The sequence below is a fragment of the Aegilops tauschii genome, chromosome 3 (assembly GCF_002575655.3).
Source record: "Aegilops tauschii subsp. strangulata cultivar AL8/78 chromosome 3, Aet v6.0, whole genome shotgun sequence".
In the NCBI taxonomy this organism is placed as follows: Eukaryota; Viridiplantae; Streptophyta; class Magnoliopsida; order Poales; family Poaceae; genus Aegilops; species Aegilops tauschii.
In genome coordinates, this window is record NC_053037.3 from 35,149,570 (window position 1) to 35,170,581 (window position 21,012).

The 21,012-nt window shown below is 47.7% G+C and overlaps 1 protein-coding gene and 1 long non-coding RNA gene across 3 annotated transcripts; one reads left to right on the forward strand and one right to left on the reverse strand.

Annotated features, from left to right (window-relative positions):
* Nucleotides 1–1,296: 1,296 nt before the first annotated feature.
* LOC109749693 (uncharacterized) lies at nt 1,297–15,891 on the reverse strand. 2 transcript variants are annotated; one of them, XR_012204120.1, is made up of 7 exons: nt 15,488–15,891; nt 3,109–3,564; nt 2,462–2,625; nt 2,231–2,344; nt 1,857–2,135; nt 1,694–1,742; nt 1,297–1,481 (listed from the first exon to the last, which is right to left on the reverse strand). It is a non-coding gene; the product is annotated as an uncharacterized lncRNA (long non-coding RNA). The 2 variants fall into 2 exon arrangements; XR_005771810.3 differs by having other exon boundaries at nt 1,694–1,747.
* A 1,394-nt stretch (nt 15,892–17,285) lies between these two features.
* Nucleotides 17,286–19,371, forward strand: LOC109772626 (putative FBD-associated F-box protein At5g56440). The gene is made up of 3 exons (XM_020331331.4): nt 17,286–18,397; nt 18,540–18,683; nt 18,792–19,371. Exons 1-3 carry the CDS (start codon nt 17,318–17,320, stop codon nt 19,224–19,226), a joined length of 1,659 nt encoding a protein of 552 aa, XP_020186920.3. The 5' UTR covers nt 17,286–17,317; the 3' UTR covers nt 19,227–19,371.
* The last annotated feature ends 1,641 nt before the right edge of the window (nt 19,372–21,012 follow it).

Sequence of the window (21,012 nt, forward strand, 5' to 3'; positions counted from 1 at the left end):
TGGTGCTTGACCGTGCGAGTGCTCTTCATGGACTCAAAGATTGCCCAGTTCTCGAATACGATATTCAGTGAGACAAAAAACTGTATGGGAATAATCAGGATGGGATAGTGCTTTTAAGCACTATATCTAGAACCAGAGCCATGGCAAAAATTATGGTGATTTCATATGTAAATAAACCTGAAAAAGTAGCAAGATGACTCAGACCAAAAAACAAATCTCTTGACAGTGCTCTTTAACAAGTGCTGCAGAAATGGATAAAACTCAGTCACAGTCTCTATACCAACGTTTCCTGTAGGCTGGGTGTAGTATAAAGATTTTGGGAGCTATAGTGTCTTTCAGCATAGCATCTAAAATAATCCTTGGTGGAATGTGTACAGGATCCATTAGGAAATCCTAAGATGATCTTGTAAGTGTTAGATTATCGCTCATAAAAAAGGCTATATAAGGTTAACCTGTACATCCCCGCAAAAAAAGGTTAACCTGTACATGCTATTTATCTCTTATAATATCTATCTTTGCAAAGGAAAAAAATGTAGAATAAAACCAAATATCATCTATGGAATAAAAACTTAGTACCGTTATCTAAAATAGTACATCATAAATCATCTATCCTATCATCAGTATGCAGTATGCAGTATATCATTTGTCATAGCTGGAAAGAGACCATGCATCATAACCAATATGGAGAAAGTAAGGAAGGGAATGGGCACACCAGGGACCAACAACGTTTATGTGATGAGGTATTTACCAGAATGGAGATGGTCCGGGACCTAGAAAGAAAAAAATAGAAGCAAAATATGTGTAGCTTAGCTGAATGGGGGAGATGATTCCAAACTTGCAGATTCAGAATTAATGGGAATGCTTCCCCGTAGGCGGCGGCCACATGACCACAGCCTAGGTGTCATGGTCATCTTGAGATCGACCGATGACCGATCGTTCCTCCCACATCAGTGACCACAACAACGCAGGGGATAGTGCCATCTCGCGATCAAGCATAATGATGGCCACAACCCTAGGTCAAACACCGCTACCTTGGCAAGTCCGCTGACCACAAGGTACCTTTGTTGCAAAAAATAACCATACGACATGGCACAGGATATTGCGCAGACATGGCAGCCAATCACAAGGTCGTGAAGGATGACTATAATGTATTAACACTGCAGCAGTTAAGTTTCTATGAGTGGAACAATGAATTTTTTTTTATATAAGCCTACTTAATCTAGTCATGATCTATAACCAAAAGTAGTTATCTTATCAAAACAGGGAGGCACACTCTCACATATCAGTTCTTAGTAATTATAGAATGCCCATTATATATTAACTGAAGTAAAACCAAGCATGTATGTACAATGAATTTCAGGAATAAAAACTTTTTGGGAAATTATAGTAGATCCTAAACAAAAATAAAATACAAAATAGAAAGGTACTTTGACATGGCCTTCCATCAGTGTATTCATTTGTCTTCTATTGATCACCCACACCTGAAATGAAAATAAAAGGATGGCTTCTCATTTTGGTCTAAAAAATTAGATCAACAAATGATAAATGAAAATTAATGTTAATAATTTTGTAACTGCAATAAATATGGCATCAGGACCAAAAGATGCTCAAATAACATCAATGCCTAAACTGTAGTAGCATGCAGATATAACATCCTTTTTGTCTCATAAACCAAAGGAAGTTCAGAATATACCATCTTAAATCGGTGTGAGCGCCTTGGCTTGCATCATCTCCTAGTTGACCTGAGCTACAAATGCAATACAAGTCAATACTCTGATTTCATTGACCCTATTTTGCACAGGTCAATACAGAAGGAACCAAATCAGTCAATAGAGATACTCTGAAGAAATGCTTACCATATTTTTACAGAGATGCAGAGGGAGAGGGAGCGGGAGAGGGTCTGAGTCTGATGGTGTAGAAGAAGCCGGAGAGGAAGACGACCATGCGGTCTGCGCCTGTCGTGAAGAGGCGATTGTTTCCGTTCATGGCGCCACCGAAGTGGTTGTCGGGGGCAGACAGGATGGGAATCTCCGCGTCCGCGGCGTGGGGGTGCTGCGGCGGCCACCTCGTCCTCTCCACGAAAGCTTCATGTCCTCGTCCATCTCTCAAGTGTGGTGGTGCCCATGCCTCTCCTGCTGAGAGTTGAGGAGCGGCGAAAGCCTGGGTTAGGAGCAGCTATGGCAAGAGCACAACGGGGCAAGATAAACAGGGAAGGAGAAGGTCGATGTACCTCTGCAAGGAGCAAAGGAGAGGGGCTTGAATAGCAGGCTGCACCCTTCCTGACGAAGAAAGAACGCCGGTCGACCGACGGCACTCCTCGCACACGCATCTGCACCTGCCGCTCCTGGGTCGAGCCGGCAGGTTCAGCAGGAAAAATAGTTGAAGGATACAATAAATGGCATCTCAAATTTTGTAGCCCAAGAACAAACATACATTTAGATAAGAAGAATTGAACACATACCTCAAAGGGAAGCATGACGAACATTGATGTTATCATGGGAAATATGCAAAGAGCATCAGGGGTCGTTAGATCTGTAAGCCATGGAGCTCCAGCCCCTTTTAAAAATGGAACTTTCTCAACCACGCTTGATATATAGAAGCATGACAGAAAATTGAAATGCCTGCCTGAAATTATCAGTCGAATGCTTTAGACTTGAAAGAGAAGGAAATCACAGTTCAAAACCTCTGCACGAGAATAACCCTTGCATACACCAGTACAACAATGAAATACCAACATGTGCTCAGTTTCAGGAGCCAACCAACAAGTTAACCCAAAGCTGAAGCGATTAGCATCTTGTAGAACGATGGGCAAATATATACTAAGATATATACACGATGGTTGCTTTCTTGATACTTTCTTTTCCTCAGTTTACCTCTTGAATAATGACAGGATATGATTTACTATTTGAAGTGAACATGTTTTTCAGCAGTATCATGGGCAAATAAAACTAATTTCTTACATAGATCAACAAAAGTAAAAGAAAATTATAATGAAAAGCTACAACAACAATAACCTCATATCTGAAGTGTCATTCTTGTCCATTGGTAAATGTAGAATACATAGAAGGACGGGCATGAGGAGAAGAAGGAGAGTGGGAGGAAAGGTACCAGGCCGATCTCTTTCCGATGAGGTTCAGCTGTGACCTGGAGGAGAGGCAGGAGGAGAGGCAAGAGGAGAGGCGGGGGGAGAGAAGCCTCTGTCGTTCATAAGACCATGGCCACACTGATCGGCCGCTCGTCATCGCCATTCTGGATGCATCTTGATGGCAGGAGAGGCACCTCTCCATCAGCGGCCACTGCCTCCTCCTCCCCTGCCTTTCCCAATGTTGCCGCCGCCATAGCCCCTGGCGCCACGAATCCTCTCCTGTCTCTCTCTCCCTCGCCGCCCTCACTCTCATCCCGGCCGGTGTTTAGGCGTGACCGCGCGGTGGAGAAGCCTGGAGGGGAGGAAGAGGAGGCGATGCAGAGAGAAGGACGGGCGTGGGGCTCGAGGACGGAAGGCGAGCCACCACCAACTGCCCTAGGCGCCTCAGGCCACGCCCTGGCCGCGCCTCGCGCACGAGCCTGGTGTAACGCCCGGATAATTAGGCTAGAGTGATCCCACACTAATGATGCCACATCACCTCGGTTACTGTTACTAATCTCTCGTTAGTTCAAAAAACCGATTCAAAATTCAAATTCAAAATCAGGCAAACATAAAAGTTTTCAAATATTAAAACTAAAATGTTCAGAGTGAGTCAAATATTACATAGGTAATTATGGTGGAGAAACCACACCTTTATAAAATGTTTAAATACCTTAAGATGATTAAAACACCAGCAAAACAATTATTTAAATACCTTTTTTAATTATTAAAATGTCAAACTAATTTATTTGAGGACTACACTTTTTGTGGCTATGGACTAAGTTGAGATACTAATTGAGATGATAAGTGTATATTTTACTAAAACAAAAAAAAAGTAATAGGAAACAAAACTAAAACAGAAAAGGTGAAATAAATAAAATAATAAAACAAAAATAAAATGAAAGCCCCCCCCCCACATTGGGCCAACCGGCCCAGCTAGTTAACCAACCAGCTGGCCTAGTCACGGCCTATATGGCACATCCCCCCGAACCCTAACTCCACCTACCCCCCACTCCACTTGATTCCCCCATCGTTCCCCTCACCCGCGCCGCCACACGCGCGCAAGCTCAGTGGAGCGGGCGACCGACACCCGAGCCGCCGCTCCCTAGAGGCCGCCGCCCGCCGGCGCCGAGCACCGCCACCCCCGGCCTCCTCCTCGCGGCTCCCAACCTCCTGCGCCGCATCCCCATCCTCCTCCCCACCGGACGGCGCTCGCCCCCGACAACCGCGTCGACCCCGACGCCCACCGGACCCCGCCGCCGCCCGGAGCTACCATGATGGTCTGCCTCCCCGCCGGAACGACGTCTCCGACCTCCTCCTCGGGCCCCACTGCCCCGTTCCCTACAACACCCCGTGAGCTCCCCCTTCTCCTCCATTAGCCCCTCTGGCCGAGCACGCTCTCCCGCCGGCCCGTGCACAACCGCATCGCCGCACCCCTGCTCCTGGCCGCGCCGAAGTGCGCGCGTTCGCGCGCCACGCGCCCGTGCCTCCTGCTTCCTCGTGCGCCCCACACTGGCCACGCCCGCGCGCTGGCTTAGTGCCTCACGCCGGCCCCCACCCCGCTCCCCGCGCTGCAGCCTGCTTGCTGCGCCGCCGCTGCTAGTGCCGATGCTGCCCCCCCGCGCCCCACTCTGCCTGGCCGCTTGCCTCGCCCAACCGCGACGCCTCCAGTCGTCGCGCCCACGACCTCCCCTCGCGCTCGCCTGTGCCGACGCGAGTCCTGGTCGCCGGACGCCCCGCTCCGGCCACTGTCGCCGGCGCCGGGCCCTGCGCCGGCCCCGTTCACCCGCTGGCCGCAGCGCCCTGTCGGGCGGGCTGGCGCCCGTCGCCCGTTCGGGTTGTGCCCGTAGCCCACACCCGCTATGGCCCCCTTGCCTATGACATATGGGGCCCACCCCAGAAAAAAGGAATAAAAGTAAAATATAAATAAAAAAGATTTAAAATAAATAAATAAATAAATAAATAATAAAATTAATTAATTAATTAAGATAATTAATTAACTTAATTAATCCTGTTAATATTAACTAATTAAGGTTTATTAACCTAATAATTAATTAACCTAATTAACTACTGTTAATTAGCTAACAGCCCCTGACAGGTGGGACCCACCTGTCAGGTTGACCAGGTCAACGGTCAACGTTGACTGCTGACGTCATGTTGATGCATTAATTAAATTTCCAATTAAATTAATTTATTAAATTCTAAAAATGATTTAAATCTTTAAAATTTAATATAAAATAAACCGTAGCTCGGATGGAAAAACTTTGTACATGAAAGTTGCTCAGAACGACGAGACGAATTCGAATACGTAGTCCGTTTGTCAGCCACACGTTCCTAGCATAGCGAACATGGAACTTTCCCCCTCCGGTCCGATTGTCCGAAAACGCGAAACATCGGGAATACTTTCCCGGATGTTCCCCCCTTCGCCGGTACCACCTACTGCCGCGTTAGGGCACACCTAGCACCGCTCATTGTCATGTCACGCATCGTCATGCTTATGTTTGCATTGTATTTACTGTTTCTTCCCCCTCTTCTCTCCGGTAGACTACGAGACTGACGCTGCTGCTGCCCAGTTCGACTACGGAGTTGACGATCCCTCCTACTTGCCAGAGCAATCAGGCAAGCCCCCCCTTGATCACCAGATATCGCCTATTGGTCCCTATACTGCTTGCATTAGAGTAGTGTAGCATGTTACTGCTTTTCGTTAATCCTATCCTGATGCATAGCCTGTCATTGTTTCTACAGTTGTTACCCTTACCTGCTATCCTACTGCTTAGTATAGGATGCTAGTGTTCCATCAGTGGCCCTACACTCTTGTCCGTCTGCCATGCTATACTACTGGGCCGTGATCACTTTGGGAGGTGATCACGGGTATATACTATATACTTTATATACATGACACATGTGGTGACTAAAGTCGGGTCGGCTCGTTGAGTACTCGCAAGTGATTTTGATGAGGGGGCTGAAAGGATAGGTGGCTCCTTCCCGGTAGAGGTGGGCCTGGGTTCCTGACGGCCCCCGACTGTTACTTTGTGGCGGAGCGACAGGGCAGGTTGAGACCACCCAGGAGAGAGGTGGGCCTGGCCCTGGTCGGCGTCCGCGGTTACTTCAAATAACACGCTTAACGAGTTCTGGGTATTTGATCTGAGTCTGGCCATTTGGTCTATACGCACTAACCATCTACGCGGGAGTAGTTATGGGTATCCCGGCATCGTGGTATCAGCCAAAGCTCTTCTTGACGTCAGCGACGCAGCGGCGCGCGCCGGATTGGACTGGAACGCCTGCTAGGCTAGGTCTGCTTCCGGCCGCGTACGCAACGTGCAGGTGTGCAATGGGCGATGGGCCCAGACCCCTGCGCGCATAGGATTTACACCGGCGTGTTGACCTCTCTGTTGAGCCTAGGTGGGGCTGCGTCGTGTTGATCTTACGAGGCCGGGCATGACCCAGGAAAGTGTGTCCGGCCAAATGGGATCGAGCGTGTTGGGTTATGTGGTGCACCCCTGCAGGGAAGTTTATCTATTCGAATAGCCGTGTCCCTCGGTAAAAGGACGACCCGGAGTTGTACCTTGACCTTATGACAACTAGAACTGGATACTTAATAAAACACACCCTTCCAAGTGCCAGATATAACCCGGTGATCGCTTTCTAACAGGGTGACGAGGAGGGGATCGCCGGGTAGGATTATGCTATGCGACGCTACTTGGAGGACTTCAATCTACTCTCTTCTACATGCTGCAAGATGGAGATGGCCAGAAGCGTAGTCTTCAACAGGACTAGCTATCCCCCTCTTATTCTGGCATTCTGCAGTTCAGTCCACTGATATGCCCCTTTACACATATACCCATGCATATGTAGTGTAGCTCCTTGCTTGCGAGTACTTTGGATGAGTACTCACGGTTGCTTTCCTTCCTCTTTTCCCCCTTTCCTTTCTACCTGGTTGCCGCAACCAGATGCTGGTGTCCAGGAGCTAGAGACCCCGAGGATGATTCTACGTGGAGTTCGGCTTCGAGGAGTAGTTAGGAGGTCCTAGGCAGGAGGCCTTGCCTTTTCGATGGTTGCTACTTTTGTGCTAGCCTTCTTAAGGCAAACTTGTTTAACTTATGTCTGTACTCAGATATTGTTGCTTCCGCTGACTCGTCTATGATCGAGCACTTGTATTCGAGACCTCGAGGCCCCTGGCTTGTATTATGATGCTTGTATGACTTATTTATGTTGTAGAGTTGTGTTGTGATATCTTCCTGTGAGTCCCTGATCTTGATCGTACACATTTGCGTGCATGATTAGTGTACGGTCAAATCGGGGGCGTCACAAGTTGGTATCAGAGCCGACTGCCTGTAGGAGTCCCCTTTCCAACTCCTTGGCCGAAGTTGAGTCTAGTCATTGCAAAACTTTACTAACATGGCTGTGTGTCTTACGGGCCTACGTCGCCATTGGGTGGTATTAAGATCTTTTACTCCTTGTCTATACTCTGGGACTCGGATCTCTCTTCTATTCGGGTTAATTGAATTTTGCTAAATCTGACATTAGGATCTCGTTATCACTTTCACCCGGAGAGCCCCTTATTACTGATGATCTTCTGTTGCACGTGAAGACCCTGAAGATACTCTCCGCTGATAACCCGAGAACTTGTGTTCATTGCTTTTGCAATTCCCTTTCAACGATAAACTCCTATGGATAGCCACGTATACTCGCCATTCATACAATGTTTCCCAGTTGATCTTATTATTACAAGATACCCCGAAATTCTCTTTGCTGCTCCGAGAATCCTTTGAGCTTACTGCCTTGCTGTTCTTTGCCACATGAATACCATTAAGGATAATTTCTAGCACTCACCGGATATTTGCTCATCCCCAGTTGATTCATGTATTTCACAAAAGTCCTCAAAATACTATTTGAACTTCCAAAATCCTGAGTAGCCTATTGCTCTTGAAATTCTTACTTGCTTGCATTATGGTTAATCCCATAAGTCTAAATCTTATTGGCATCTCTTGTCATTATCATTTTGAGTCCGTTGATTCAATTTGTTGCGAAAGCTCGCAATCCTCAATCAGATCCTAGAATTCATCCTTCCGGCTCAGACGTCATTTTAAACGTGAGCTGGATCTCGACCAATCAAATTTGCCATCGATTGTACCCGTAAGTTTACTCGACTTATCCATCCCTAATCAGAGCATTGCTTCTGATCCCTTGTCTTGGAATTCATAATTCCTTTGCATTTGAGCTTTTGAGTTAGTCAGTTGTTTCTATAATCTGATCTCCTTGCATTCTTTCTTCCTCTGGTTGAGTACTGATGCTCACATCAGATCCCTTGTGGACCACCAGACCCTTTTGTCGGATTTTATCCGACAATGTCCTCCATATTAAATAAGCTTGTGAGCTTTTCCTCGAATACATGATGCCTTTGGTAAATTGTATCCTCTGCTTTGTGAACCATGCTCTACTTTCGAGCTTGTATTATTTACTCCGAAGTTTGTGGTATATGTTCCTAAGATGCCCTGATGGGTTGAACCTACACCTTCCCTAATCCGTGTGAACCCGAAAGATTTCACGGGTCATACTTATCTAGTATTGCATCAGGTAAAAACTTTCCACAACTAATGTCATTATCAAAATACGAGAGGCGAATGGAAGGTTATGCATTGAAGAAGTGGGAGTCGACCTTGAACCTTTGTGTTCATGCCCATGGACACGATGTAGATCCTATCAGGGAAGCTTCTTATAATAATAGCTATTTCCCTGGTATAATATCATCTGGTGTCGGTGAATTGATCCTTTGCAATCGTGGTTCCGACCATGTTTCTCCTTGATTCTGTTTCTCGTGCAAGTTTGAGCACTTGTCTTCTGCAAATCAATATCCTAGTCCAACCTCTACCTTGACCTGTCGTCGAGTATTACCCCCTGGTATCTCGAGATTATCATGGAACTGCATAACTTCTTATGAGTTCTTCATCAAGTGCTACATTCTCACTGATTCCAATTTTCCACGCGCTCTGGGTTATTAATCACGCAAAGACACCGATAACTGAACCGAGTCCGCACTACGGTTCAACAACTCTTAGTAATCTTATTTAAGTACGAGTTTGTACCCGATCACGCCATTCCTAGCCTGTTTGGCTATATCATTATCTTGATGATTTTAATTGTGCTACCTGGTCCTTATTCCCGGAGCACCACTTTCGACGATGAGCTAAGCTTACGTCGATTTTCCTCGTCATATCGTTTCACCTCGAACAACAAACTTGACCCCGAGTTTGTGTAGTATCTGTGGCTCCAATAATCTTTTGTTGCATCAGTCCTTTTGCTTGATGCAGTCGCTGATCAATTGCTTCTTCGTGGATCCCCTCGACAACAAAATGTCGTGATCATCATCAACATTTTGACTCCTTCCAGGATATCAATGGAATTCTTGATGATAAGTGCCATCCTCGTTCCTTGGTAATTTGAGTTACCATCGACAACATCCTTACATTCCTTTCATCACAAACTTGATCATGTTATGGAGCTCCTTTCTAACCAGCTTATGTTATGTTCTACCTTGGAGTATTACCATCTTTTATGTCAAGGATATTGTGAGAATTTCTCCACTTCTTGAGAATTCTTGATATAGTAATACTTCTTGCCATCTCCATTTGTTTTCTGATCCTCGTGTTGTTTCTAACCGGAAAACCGACAATTGAACTATGATGTGCGACTTCAAAACTCCTAGCAACCCTATTGCTTTGAAGTTAATGGTCGATATTTCATTCTTAGACCATTGGTTATCGAATCACCGTTCTAACATAGATCATTCTACCTAAGCCCATATTTCGGGTGCACCTTTCAACCAATGTTTAATTGTGTATGTTTTCCTCGAGCATACCTCATTATATCATTTGATCTGACAAATGTTATCTCCTTGTTCACATAAGTGTGGAAATCCCTCTTTTTGGAAATCTCGAGGAATTGTCGCTGAGTCCATCAACCACCCCCTCATCCTCTCCTTGGTTTAATGATGAACTCTTGTTTCGGAACTTGCTTTCATAGTTCATTTCCCGAGAATCTTACAATGTCATCCCATCAATTTGTGTTGCACCTTTCTTCTCAGACATCCTGAGTCTGAGGTATCCTGACACCAATCAGATCTGAACCTCGGTCAGATATGATGGTTGGAACATATTTCCAAGAGTTATACATTGGTCTTTATATGACCCGGTAGGGCGATGTCGTGCCTAGCACACCTGGCCAGAGGACCTATTGTTACCATTTCCTTTTAGCAAGGTTAGCCATTCTTCCATGAGGGAATTGTAAGACTTATTCTATAAGTTGTTCCTGATGGATCCTTTTTGTTTCCAAAGTCTGATATTCACCTGTTGACCATGTCAATGCTATCTCGAAGAATGTCTATGGTACTCCGATCTTCAATAAAAACATTTGAAGCCCAAAGCTAATTGTTTCCTGCTCAATTAACCAGACACCGTTGTATGGGTAATGACATGAAATTTCTCTCCCCTTACCTAAAGGGTTTTCTACATTATATCCTGTCATGGATATCATGCTCTGCTTGACCTTGGGAAGGTTATACCCTTGAAATATGTGTTTAAACACATTTTCCTTTCCATTGTTCTGTTTAATCTGATAATCATATTTTCCTTTCCATTGTTTTGTTTAACCTTTCTTGTAATCTGACTTAGCTGAGCAGAGATAATTCCCTGCTTAGTTGAGCACCTCGTTGTACCACTCTCTCAGTAGACCATGTTACTTTTGTTGAGGACATTTCGGTAGCCACCGATGGATGAGAACTTGCCTATTGGTCCGCCTCGTTTCAACGAGCAGGAAAATAGTTCTCTTCGTCCCTCGCCCTTGGTACCAACGTGTTGCCGACATAACTGACAGGGTACTCTCTGACATGCCTTGCTATCATGACCGTGCAAGATGTCACTGCTCCTACAAAAAAAAACCACATGGTGGGCCCATAACCCATAGTTCCATAGGATCGAAACCTGACTCTCTTGTACACCCCCTGTTCCCAAGGTTATTTCTCACGTTTGGCTTCGTATGTAATTCACGTGCCACCTTTCGTGAGATCATCAATTTTGGTATCAGACACAATACTTATTCCCGTTGCTTTGAACCCTACAGGCATCGAGCGATTGCCTGCCCGCTCGAAACTTCCCCACGATACCTCCTTACTTTGCTCTCGATATTGTCTTAAATTTCCATTCGAGAGTTACTTTCTGCCACCTTCCCCGATGTTATCAACCAGATAGTCAACCATTCAGAGGTCCGTTATTCCGAAGTTACCCCTTGTCCTTCGTAAGCACGATGGAGTTCCCGAAGAAAGGATGCCAGCTTCATCATGATTACCTTAAGCATCAAAAATGAAGACATCAACGTAACGGATCAACTTCTTCGAGAAGAGCAACCAAGACCGAGAAGATTCGTTAGAATTCCGTAACCAGAACTTTTCCCCCTACTCTACCTCTTAAATCTCGGGACGAGATTTCTTGTAGTGGAGGAGAATTGTAACGCCCGGATAATTAGGCTACAGTGATCCCACGCTAATGATGCCACATCACCTCGGTTACTATTACTAATCTCTCGTTAGTTCAAAAAAACCGGTTCAAAATTCAAATTCAAAATCAGGCAAACATAAAAGTTTTCAAATATTAAAACTAAAATGTTCGGAGTGAATCAAATATTACATAGGTAATTATGGTGGAGAAACCACACCTTTATAAAATGTTTAAATACCTTAAGATGATTAAAACACCAGCAAAACAATTATTTAAATACCTTTTTTAATTAATAAAATGTCAAACTAATTTATTTGAGGACTACACTTTTTGTGGCTATGGACTAAGTTGAGATACTGATTGAGATGATAAGTGTATATTTTACTAAAACAAAAAAAGAAGTAATAGGAAACAAAACTAAAACAGAAAAGGTGAAATAAATAAAATAATAAAACAAAAATAAAATGAAAGGCCCCCCCCACATTGGGCCAACCGGCCCAGCTAGTTAACCAACCAGCTGGCCTAGTCACGGCCTATATGGCCTATCCCCCCCCCCCCGAACCCTAACTCCACCTACCCCCCACTCCACTTGATTCCCCCATCGTTCCCCTCACCCGCGCCGCCACACGCGCGCACGCTCAGTGGAGCGGGCGACCGACACCCGAGCCGCCGCTCCCTAGAGGCCGCCGCCCGCCGGCGCCGAGCACCGCCACCCCCGGCCTCCTCCTCGCGGCTCCCAACCTCCTACGCCGCATCCCCATCCTCCTCCCCACCGGACGGCGCTCGCCCCCGACAACCGCGTCGACCCCGACGCCCACCGGACCCCGCCGCCGCCCGGAGCTACCATGATGGTCTGCCTCCCCGCCGGAACGACGTCTCCGACCTCCTCCTCGGGCCCCACTGCCCCGTTCCCTACAACACCCCGTGAGCTCCCCCTTCTCCTCCGTTAGCCCCTGTGGCCGAGCACGCTCTCCCGCCGGCCCGTGCACAACAGCATCGCCGCACCCCTGCTCCTGGCCGCGCCGAAGTGCGCGCGTTCGCGCGCCACGCGCCCGTGCCTCCTGCTTCCTCGTGCGCCCCACATTGGCCACGTCCGCGCGCTGGCTTAGTGCCTCACGCCGGCCCCCACCCCGCTCCCCGCGCTGCAGCCTGCTTGCTGCGCCGCCGCTGCTAGTGCCGATGCTGCCCCCCCGCGCCCCACTCTGCCTGGCCGCTTGCCTCGCCCAACCGCGACGCCTCCAATCGTCGCGCCCACGACCTCCCCTCGCGCTCGCCTGTGCCGACGCGAGTCCTGGTCGCCGGACGCCCCGCTCCGGCCACTGTGGCCGGCGCCGGGCCCTGCGCCGGCCCCGTTCACCCGCTGGCCGCAGCGCCCTGTCGGGCGGGCTGGCGCCCGTCGCCCGTTCGGGTTGTGCCCGTAGCCCACACCCGCTATGGCCCCCTTGCCTATGACATATGGGGCCCACCCTAGAAAAAAAGGAATAAAAGTAAAATATAAATAAAAAAGATTTAAAATAAATAAATAATAAAATTAATTAATTAATTAAGATAATTAATTAACTTAATTAATCCTGTTAATATTAACTAATTAAGATTTATTAACCTAATAATTAATTAACCTAATTAACTACTGTTAATTAGCTAACAGCCCCTGACAGGTGGGACCCACCTGTCAGGTTGACCAGGTCAACGGTCAACGTTGACTGCTGACGTCATGCTGATGCATTAATTAAATTTCCAATTAAATTAATTTATTAAATTCTAAAAATGATTTAAATCTTTAAAATTTAATATAAAATAAACCGTAGCTCGGATGGAAAAACTTTGTACATGAAAGTTGCTCAGAACGACGAGACGAATTCGAATACGTAGTCCGTTTGTCAGCCACACGTTCCTAGCATAGCGAACATGGAACTTTCCCCCTCCGGTCCGATTGTCCGAAAACGCGAAACATCGGGAATACTTTCCCGGATGTTCCCCCCTTCGCCGGTACCACCTACTGCCGCGTTAGGGCACACCTAGCACCGCTCATTGTCATGTCACGCATCGTCATGCTTATGTTTGCATTGTATTTACTGTTTCTTCCCCCTCTTCTCTCCGGTAGACTACGAGACTGACGCTGCTGCTGCCCAGTTCGACTACGGAGTTGACGATCCCTCCTACTTGCCAGAGCAATCAGGCAAGCCCCCCCTTGATCACCAGATATCGCCTATTGGTCCCTATACTGCTTGCATTAGAGTAGTGTAGCATGTTACTGCTTTTCGTTAATCCTATCCTAATGCATAGCCTGTCATTGTTTCTACAGTTGTTACCCTTACCTGCTATCCTACTGCTTAGTATAGGATGCTAGTGTTCCATCAGTGGCCCTACACTCTTGTCCGTCTGCCATGCTATACTACTGGGCCGTGATCACTTTGGGAGGTGATCACGGGTATATACTATATACTTTATATACATGACACATGTGGTGACTAAAGTCGGGTCGGCTCGTTGAGTACCCGCAAGTGATTTTGATGAGGGGGCTGAAAGGATAGGTGGCTCCTTCCCGGTAGAGGTGGGCCTGGGTTCCTGACGGCCCCCGACTGTTACTTTGTGGCGGAGCGACAGGGCAGGTTGAGACCACCCAGGAGAGAGGTGGGCCTGGCCCTGGTCGGCGTCCGCGGTTACTTCAAATAACACGCTTAACGAGTTCTGGGTATTTGATCTGAGTCTGGCCATTTGGTCTATACGCACTAACCATCTACGCGGGAGTAGTTATGGGTATCCCGGCGTCGTGGTATCAGCCAAAGCTCTTCTTGACGTCAGCGACGCAGCGGCGCGCGCCGGATTGGACTGGAACGCCTGCTAGGCTAGGTCTGCTTCCGGCCGCGTACGCAACGTGCAGGTGTGCAATGGGCGATGGGCCCAGACCCCTGCGCGCATAGGATTTACACCGGCGTGTTGACCTCTCTGTTGAGCCTAGGTGGGGCTGCGTCGTGTTGATCTTACGAGGCCGGGCATGACCCAGGAAAGTGTGTCCGGCCAAATGGGATCGAGCGTGTTGGGTTATGTGGTGCACCCCTGCAGGGAAGTTTATCTATTCGAATAGCCGTGTCCCTCGGTAAAAGGACGACCCGGAGTTGTACCTTGACCTTATGACAACTAGAACTGGATACTTAATAAAACACACCCTTCCAAGTGCCAGATATAACCCGGTGATCGCTTTCTAACAGGGTGACGAGGAGGGGATCGCCGGGTAGGATTATGCTATGCGACGCTACTTGGAGGACTTCAATCTACTCTCTTCTACATGCTGCAAGATGGAGATGGCCAGAAGCGTAGTCTTCAACAGGACTAGCTATCCCCCTCTTATTCTGGCATTCTGCAGTTCAGTCCACTGATATGCCCCTTTACACATATACCCATGCATATGTAGTGTAGCTCCTTGCTTGCGAGTACTTTGGATGAGTACTCACGGTTGCTTTCCTTCCTCTTTTCCCCCTTTCCTTTCTACCTGGTTGCCGCAACCAGATGCTGGAGTCCAGGAGCTAGAGACCCCGAGGATGATTCTACGTGGAGTTCGGCTTCGAGGAGTAGTTAGGAGGTCCTAGGCAGGAGGCCTTGCCTTTTCGATGGTTGCTACTTTTGTGCTAGCCTTCTTAAGGCAAACTTGTTTAACTTATGTCTGTACTCAGATATTGTTGCTTCCGCTGACTCGTCTATGATCGAGCACTTGTATTCGAGCCCTCGAGGCCCCTGGCTTGTATTATGATGCTTGTATGACTTATTTATGTTGTAGAGTTGTGTTGTGATATCTTCCTGTGAGTCCCTGATCTTGATCGTACACATTTGTGTGCATGATTAGTGTACGGTCAAATCGGGAGCGTCACACCTGGCCGCATGTGCCCCGCCCGCTACCGCCCGTCGGCTCTGCACGCCGCGCCCCGTGCCGCCCGCGCGAGCCCGCTGCTGCTTCTGGGCGCCAACCGCGCGCGCTACTGCCGCCAAGCTGCTGCTCGCCCCGCCTGGCCGCCCCATGCGCGCCTCGTTCGCGCACCGCACGCGCCGGCCACGCCCTGCCCCGCGCCCTCCAGCGCCGCCCCGCGCACGCCCGGCGCTGCGCCCTTCCGCAGCCACCCACGCCCGCCGCCGCCGCGGCCCGACCGCATCCGCCTCCCTGCACCGCCCGCCTACGCCTGCCGCTGCCTTCCGCTTCGCCGCTGTCGCCGCCACCGCGCAGAGGGGATGGGATGCGGGAGGGGAGGATGGAGGAAGAGGGAGACTTGTGGCGGCTGTGAGGATTGGTGCAAAGGGGTAGGGTTTGCGAGGTGCCACGATTGGCGGATTGGGTGTGGGCGACGAGTGCTCCAGTCCACCCCACTTTTCACCGCAGATCATCTATTTTTTGCACACGAGTGCACGCACAAACCGCACACTGCAGCGCTGGTCCCACGCAGTTGTCTGGCCCAGTTGTCATGCACCAGAACCCAAATTCATTGCGTGAGTTAAGACAGACGGTGGGATATTTGACAGAGAGATGAAAAGGACAGAAAACTTTCCAGCGATGTAGATCGGGTGAACGAGATCGAAGGAGCGACGCGAGTGCCCCAGGTGAGCGGGTACTCTAGAAGGGTTTATATGTTCAATTTCTCTTACCGAGGGGGCAACTCTCCCAGGAACAGCACGTAAAATTTCCAACTCTTTCTTTAGTCTTTTATTAATATTCATCCCAAGCGGCCAACAATCCCGATAAAGGCCCTGTTTGGATACTCTAACACAGTTAGAGTTAGAGTTATTTTCTAACCCACTCTAACTCAAATAAGCACATCTCCATTGGGATAGTTGGGTTAGATGGAACTAACCCACTCTAACCCTACCTGTTTGGATACTTTTGGGTTATTTAAGCCCCCAACTAACCCAACCTAGCTCTAACCCCATGATCCAAACAGGGCCAAAGATTTTAACTGCTCTACTACTTCCGTTGCTGCACCTGTCGGGACTGATTCCCACGCCTCTTGTACAGTTGTCCGAAGGGACGGGTCAGATTCCCACATCACCTCATATTTAAGGTAAGGGATAATTGGTTTTGTGCCCCTAGTTTGGTCACACTCGACTGGTTTACCCCTAATTTCCAAAAACACGCGTTCATGCCCAAACCGCTTTGCTCATCTTATGTTTTTGCCCTTTGACCGTTTGATTGTCACTTTAAAAACTTCATAAAAATTCATACTAACTCAGAAAAATACAAATAAGATATCAAAATGTTTCGAGAAACATCACCTACATGTGCATGTCATTTGCATCCATGATAAAAGTATTGGAAAGTCCCAATCTCAGGTTTAAGCTAAAACATCCATGATATAAAAAAATGATCTCGAACCCACAGCTTCATTTTCATTAAACTCGGTAACAGATGGAGTACGTGCTTCCCTCATTTGACAAACTAAAGAGGCATTGAGCTTGCCTTCAATTTCAAATTAAATGCACCAAGTAGGAGCGTGTGATGGGCCCTGGAACAACAATACAGCTTGGGACATTTGGCCCAGCTACACAAGCCAGCCGACAAGGAAGGAACCAAAACCCTAGCTCAATCATTCACAAAGACCAAAGCAGCCGCCTCGCCTCCACTCCACTTTCCCCATTCCCACCAGCTCCACCGCCGCGCCCTCAATTCCGCCTCCGCCTCCGCCTCCGCCTCCGGCGTCCGTCCTTTGGCCTCACCATGGAGGACGTAGCCGGGATGATTTTCTCTGGCCCCGAGTTCAAGAAGATGGACGAGAACATGCGAATGCTGACGGTGGACGTCTTCAAGGCCATCCCCAGGCCGACCGTCTCCACGGCCGCGCCCCTCGCCAGCGCCGCCACCGCGGCCGCGCGGGACGGCGTCGACCGCATCAGCCGCCTCCCCGTCGGGATCCTCCGCAACATCGTCTCCCGCCTCCCCGCCAAGGACGCCGCGCGCACCACCGCGCTGGCCAAGCGCTGGCGCCGCGTCTGGCACTCGGTGCCGCTCGTCCTCGTCGACGCGCACCTCCTCTCCGACCGCAGCGTCGTGGGGCGCGGCCGCGGGTCCACCCAGTTCCGCGAGATGGGCCTCGAGTCCTGGTACGCCGGCCTGTTTCGCATCCTGGAAGCCATGGGCACCCTCGCAGACAACGTGTCCCACGTCCTCGCCGCGCACCCGGGCCCCTTCGCCTTCGTCTACCTCGCCGGCAACAACATGTTGTATCACCCGGACAAGTTGGAGCTCTGGCTCAAACTCCTCGCCGCCAAGGGCATCAAAGAACTCGTCTTTGTGAACCTCGCATCCAAGTTCGACGACGAGCTGCCCATACCCGCCGAGCTCTTCAAGTGCACCGCCCTCACCAAGCTCTACATCGGCACCTGGTGCTTCCCGGACACAAGCACATCCGACCTCCCGCCTACTGCTGCGTTCCCCTACCTCCGGGAGCTTGGCCTCTGCAACCTCGTCATCAAGGACGAGGACCTCGCCTTCGTGCTGGACAGATGCCCCGTCCTGGAGAAGCTCATGATCGCCAGAGGCCGGTGGCCAGTGTGCCTCCGCATCCACAGCCGCAGTCTACGAAGCGTTCAGGTGTGCATGGCTATCGTGCCAGAAATCAATGTGGTGCGCGCTACACGCCTGGAGAGGCTCTTTCTGTGGGAAGCTTGGGGTTGGGGCGACCGTGATCTCACCAACATGTCCTCCAAAGTCAAGATCGGCCATGCACCCAAGCTGCGCTTCCTGGGATTCTTGGTGCCTGGAATGCACCAACTTGAGATTGGCAACACAGCCATCATGGTCCGTGCTTTAATTTCTTAATAACTATGAATCTTCTTTCATTTCGAATCACCATGTTTTAATAGTAATTTCTAAGTTCCATCCTTTAATTTGTAGTATATATAGCAGTATTACCACAAAATGCATCATAATTAATTTGCAGGTTAACACCAAGGCAAGTCCAAACACCACCGTCCCAAGCGTTCAGATGCTGGGAGTTCAAGTGAAACTTGGAACCCACTTTGAAGCCAGGATGCTGCCTAGTTTCCTCAGATGCTTTCCTAACATCGAGACGCTCTATGTCCAGGTATAATTTGACCTGAGTGACTACTCATGTTTGTGTCTGCCTGCACCAAATGAGACTGCTACTCATGACGTGCCATCTATGTCCTCTATTTGATTTATTAATTTGCAGTCCGAGAATGATGACTTCAAGTTCTGGGGACCTAAAACTGGTGGCACAAGCAAAGCCATCAACCTCAAGTTCTGGAAGGATGCTGGTCCTATTGAATGCATCCAGAGGCACATCAAGAAGTTGGTTCTCCGTGAGTTCCGGGGGAGGAAAAGCGAGCTTGACTTCCTCAAGTACATTGCCGAGCATGCGCAAGTTCTGGAGGAGATGGTGATTGTGATGACCCATGGGCATTTGCCGTCAGATAATTTGGGTGCCAAGCTGAGGATCTTCATGGCTTCTGCAAAATGGGCTAATGGATGCTGCAAGATGATGGTCTTCAAGAGTCCATTTGAGCAAGAAGGTACAGCGTGGTGCTACCTAAGAGGATTTGATTTTTCTATTGAGGATCCTTTTGATGTCTCAAAATGCCGCGAAGACAAATGTGCTGCCCATTAGTTTTATGTTTAAGCATCTATAACGTACTGCCTTAGACTGTTGGTAATGTGTTTTCTCTGGACTGGGATTTGGGAAGGATCCTACTTGCTTGGCTTCAGTGACTATTAAGTGCCCAAGTTATTTAGCACTATCATTTCTCTTGCAGAAGACTATTGTTAGTTAAATAGAAATGCTGTTTCCAGGATTCAGTTTACATTGCAGGAGTTCGTCTAAATGTATGGCTGAATATTGATGGGAAAGTTTTATCCATCGCTTACTATCTAAGAATGTTCCTCAAGAATTGCTCCTTTTGGCATCGTGCTTCAATTTTTGCAAATTCTCTATGGTGCTTGGTTGCTTATTTACATATTTACACCAAATTACCTCCGTAGCTATTTACGGTGTTTCTAATTTTTGTTCTGCCTATCCATTTTACCATGCACTTATGGAATATGGGGCTAAATTTACTATTGATTGTTGCTTCAACTGGGTCTGGGTGACACTTATTTATACATAATTACATTTATGATAGGGACATAAGTCTAGGCTTCATTTTACCTTAAACAAATATATATCTTGGTCAGTCTGGTTCTACCATGTGCTCTGGCATTTTGTTTTGAAATGATGGACCATATTTTTTTTAGGCACCGTTAAGTCCAATTTATCACTATGCCACATGCACTGCACTGTCTGAAGATGAAATAGGTATCTTGCACAAAGGTAAGTAACAGCTTAAGCAACTCAGAGGGAAACAAATGCTAAAATAAAATAGTTCTTTTGGTGATTTCAAATGCTAGGTTTGAATTCTTGGTGCCATGCTTTCCTTTAAACTGTGAATTAAGGTCCTTTCTACCCAGAAGAATGGACTTTAGGTGTGCCATTATCAGTTTATTACTCCCTCCGTTTGGAATTACTTGACTTCATTTGTATACAAATTTGTACTAGCTTAGCTCTCTCTCCAAGTCATCTAATTCCGAACGGAGGGAGTATAACAGAAAATCCTATGTGCAGGGAATTTGGGCAGATACAAACAATTTAGAGAGCAATAAATAATTCATTTCTGTTATTTCATAATCCATGACAGCGATATACATCTACATGCATGCTTGCTGTGTTTCCGGATTTTTGTCCACAACGTACTGTTCCTAATGTTGTTCATGATCCATGTTAGGAGTATGCAAGCTTGGATAGGCACGATTTAAATACAAAGTCCATGATTTAAATTGCACTGTCTATTCATTTTGCTGAAATAAAGAGAGCCGACGACTCATTTGTATGGTCTGATTGTATAACTTCACTGTTGATTTATGGTGCATTTATTTGCTTGATCAGATATTGTCCATGATTGTTATAAGTTATATGTTGCTATTAGCATACTACAAATATACTTTTAACCACTGAGGATAGGAGTGTGTTTGTTGCTTGCATCAGTATTATGCTTATGTCTGAATGACAATTGAACTTGATGAGAAAACAACAGAAAGAATCTGATATCACTCTGGCTAAGCTTTGGGTTAGATGAAACAGTCTGTGTGCCTAGCTTTGACTTGTATTAGTGCATATATATTTGGTAGCAGCAATGACGTGGTATTGTGCTTGGCTGCTTAGTTCTGCTGCTTCTTCCAAATGAAATGCTGTTATGCGATACGCTATGGATGTTACGGTTGCTCTTGAATCTTGTGCACTGCAATCAGCAGATACACTATTTGATTCCATGAAAATATTCACCTTTTGTCCTTGTTCTAGCACACCCGGTTTTGGTAAAAGGTGATTTACTTTAGGGAAGATTGCCCCATTGGGTGACTGG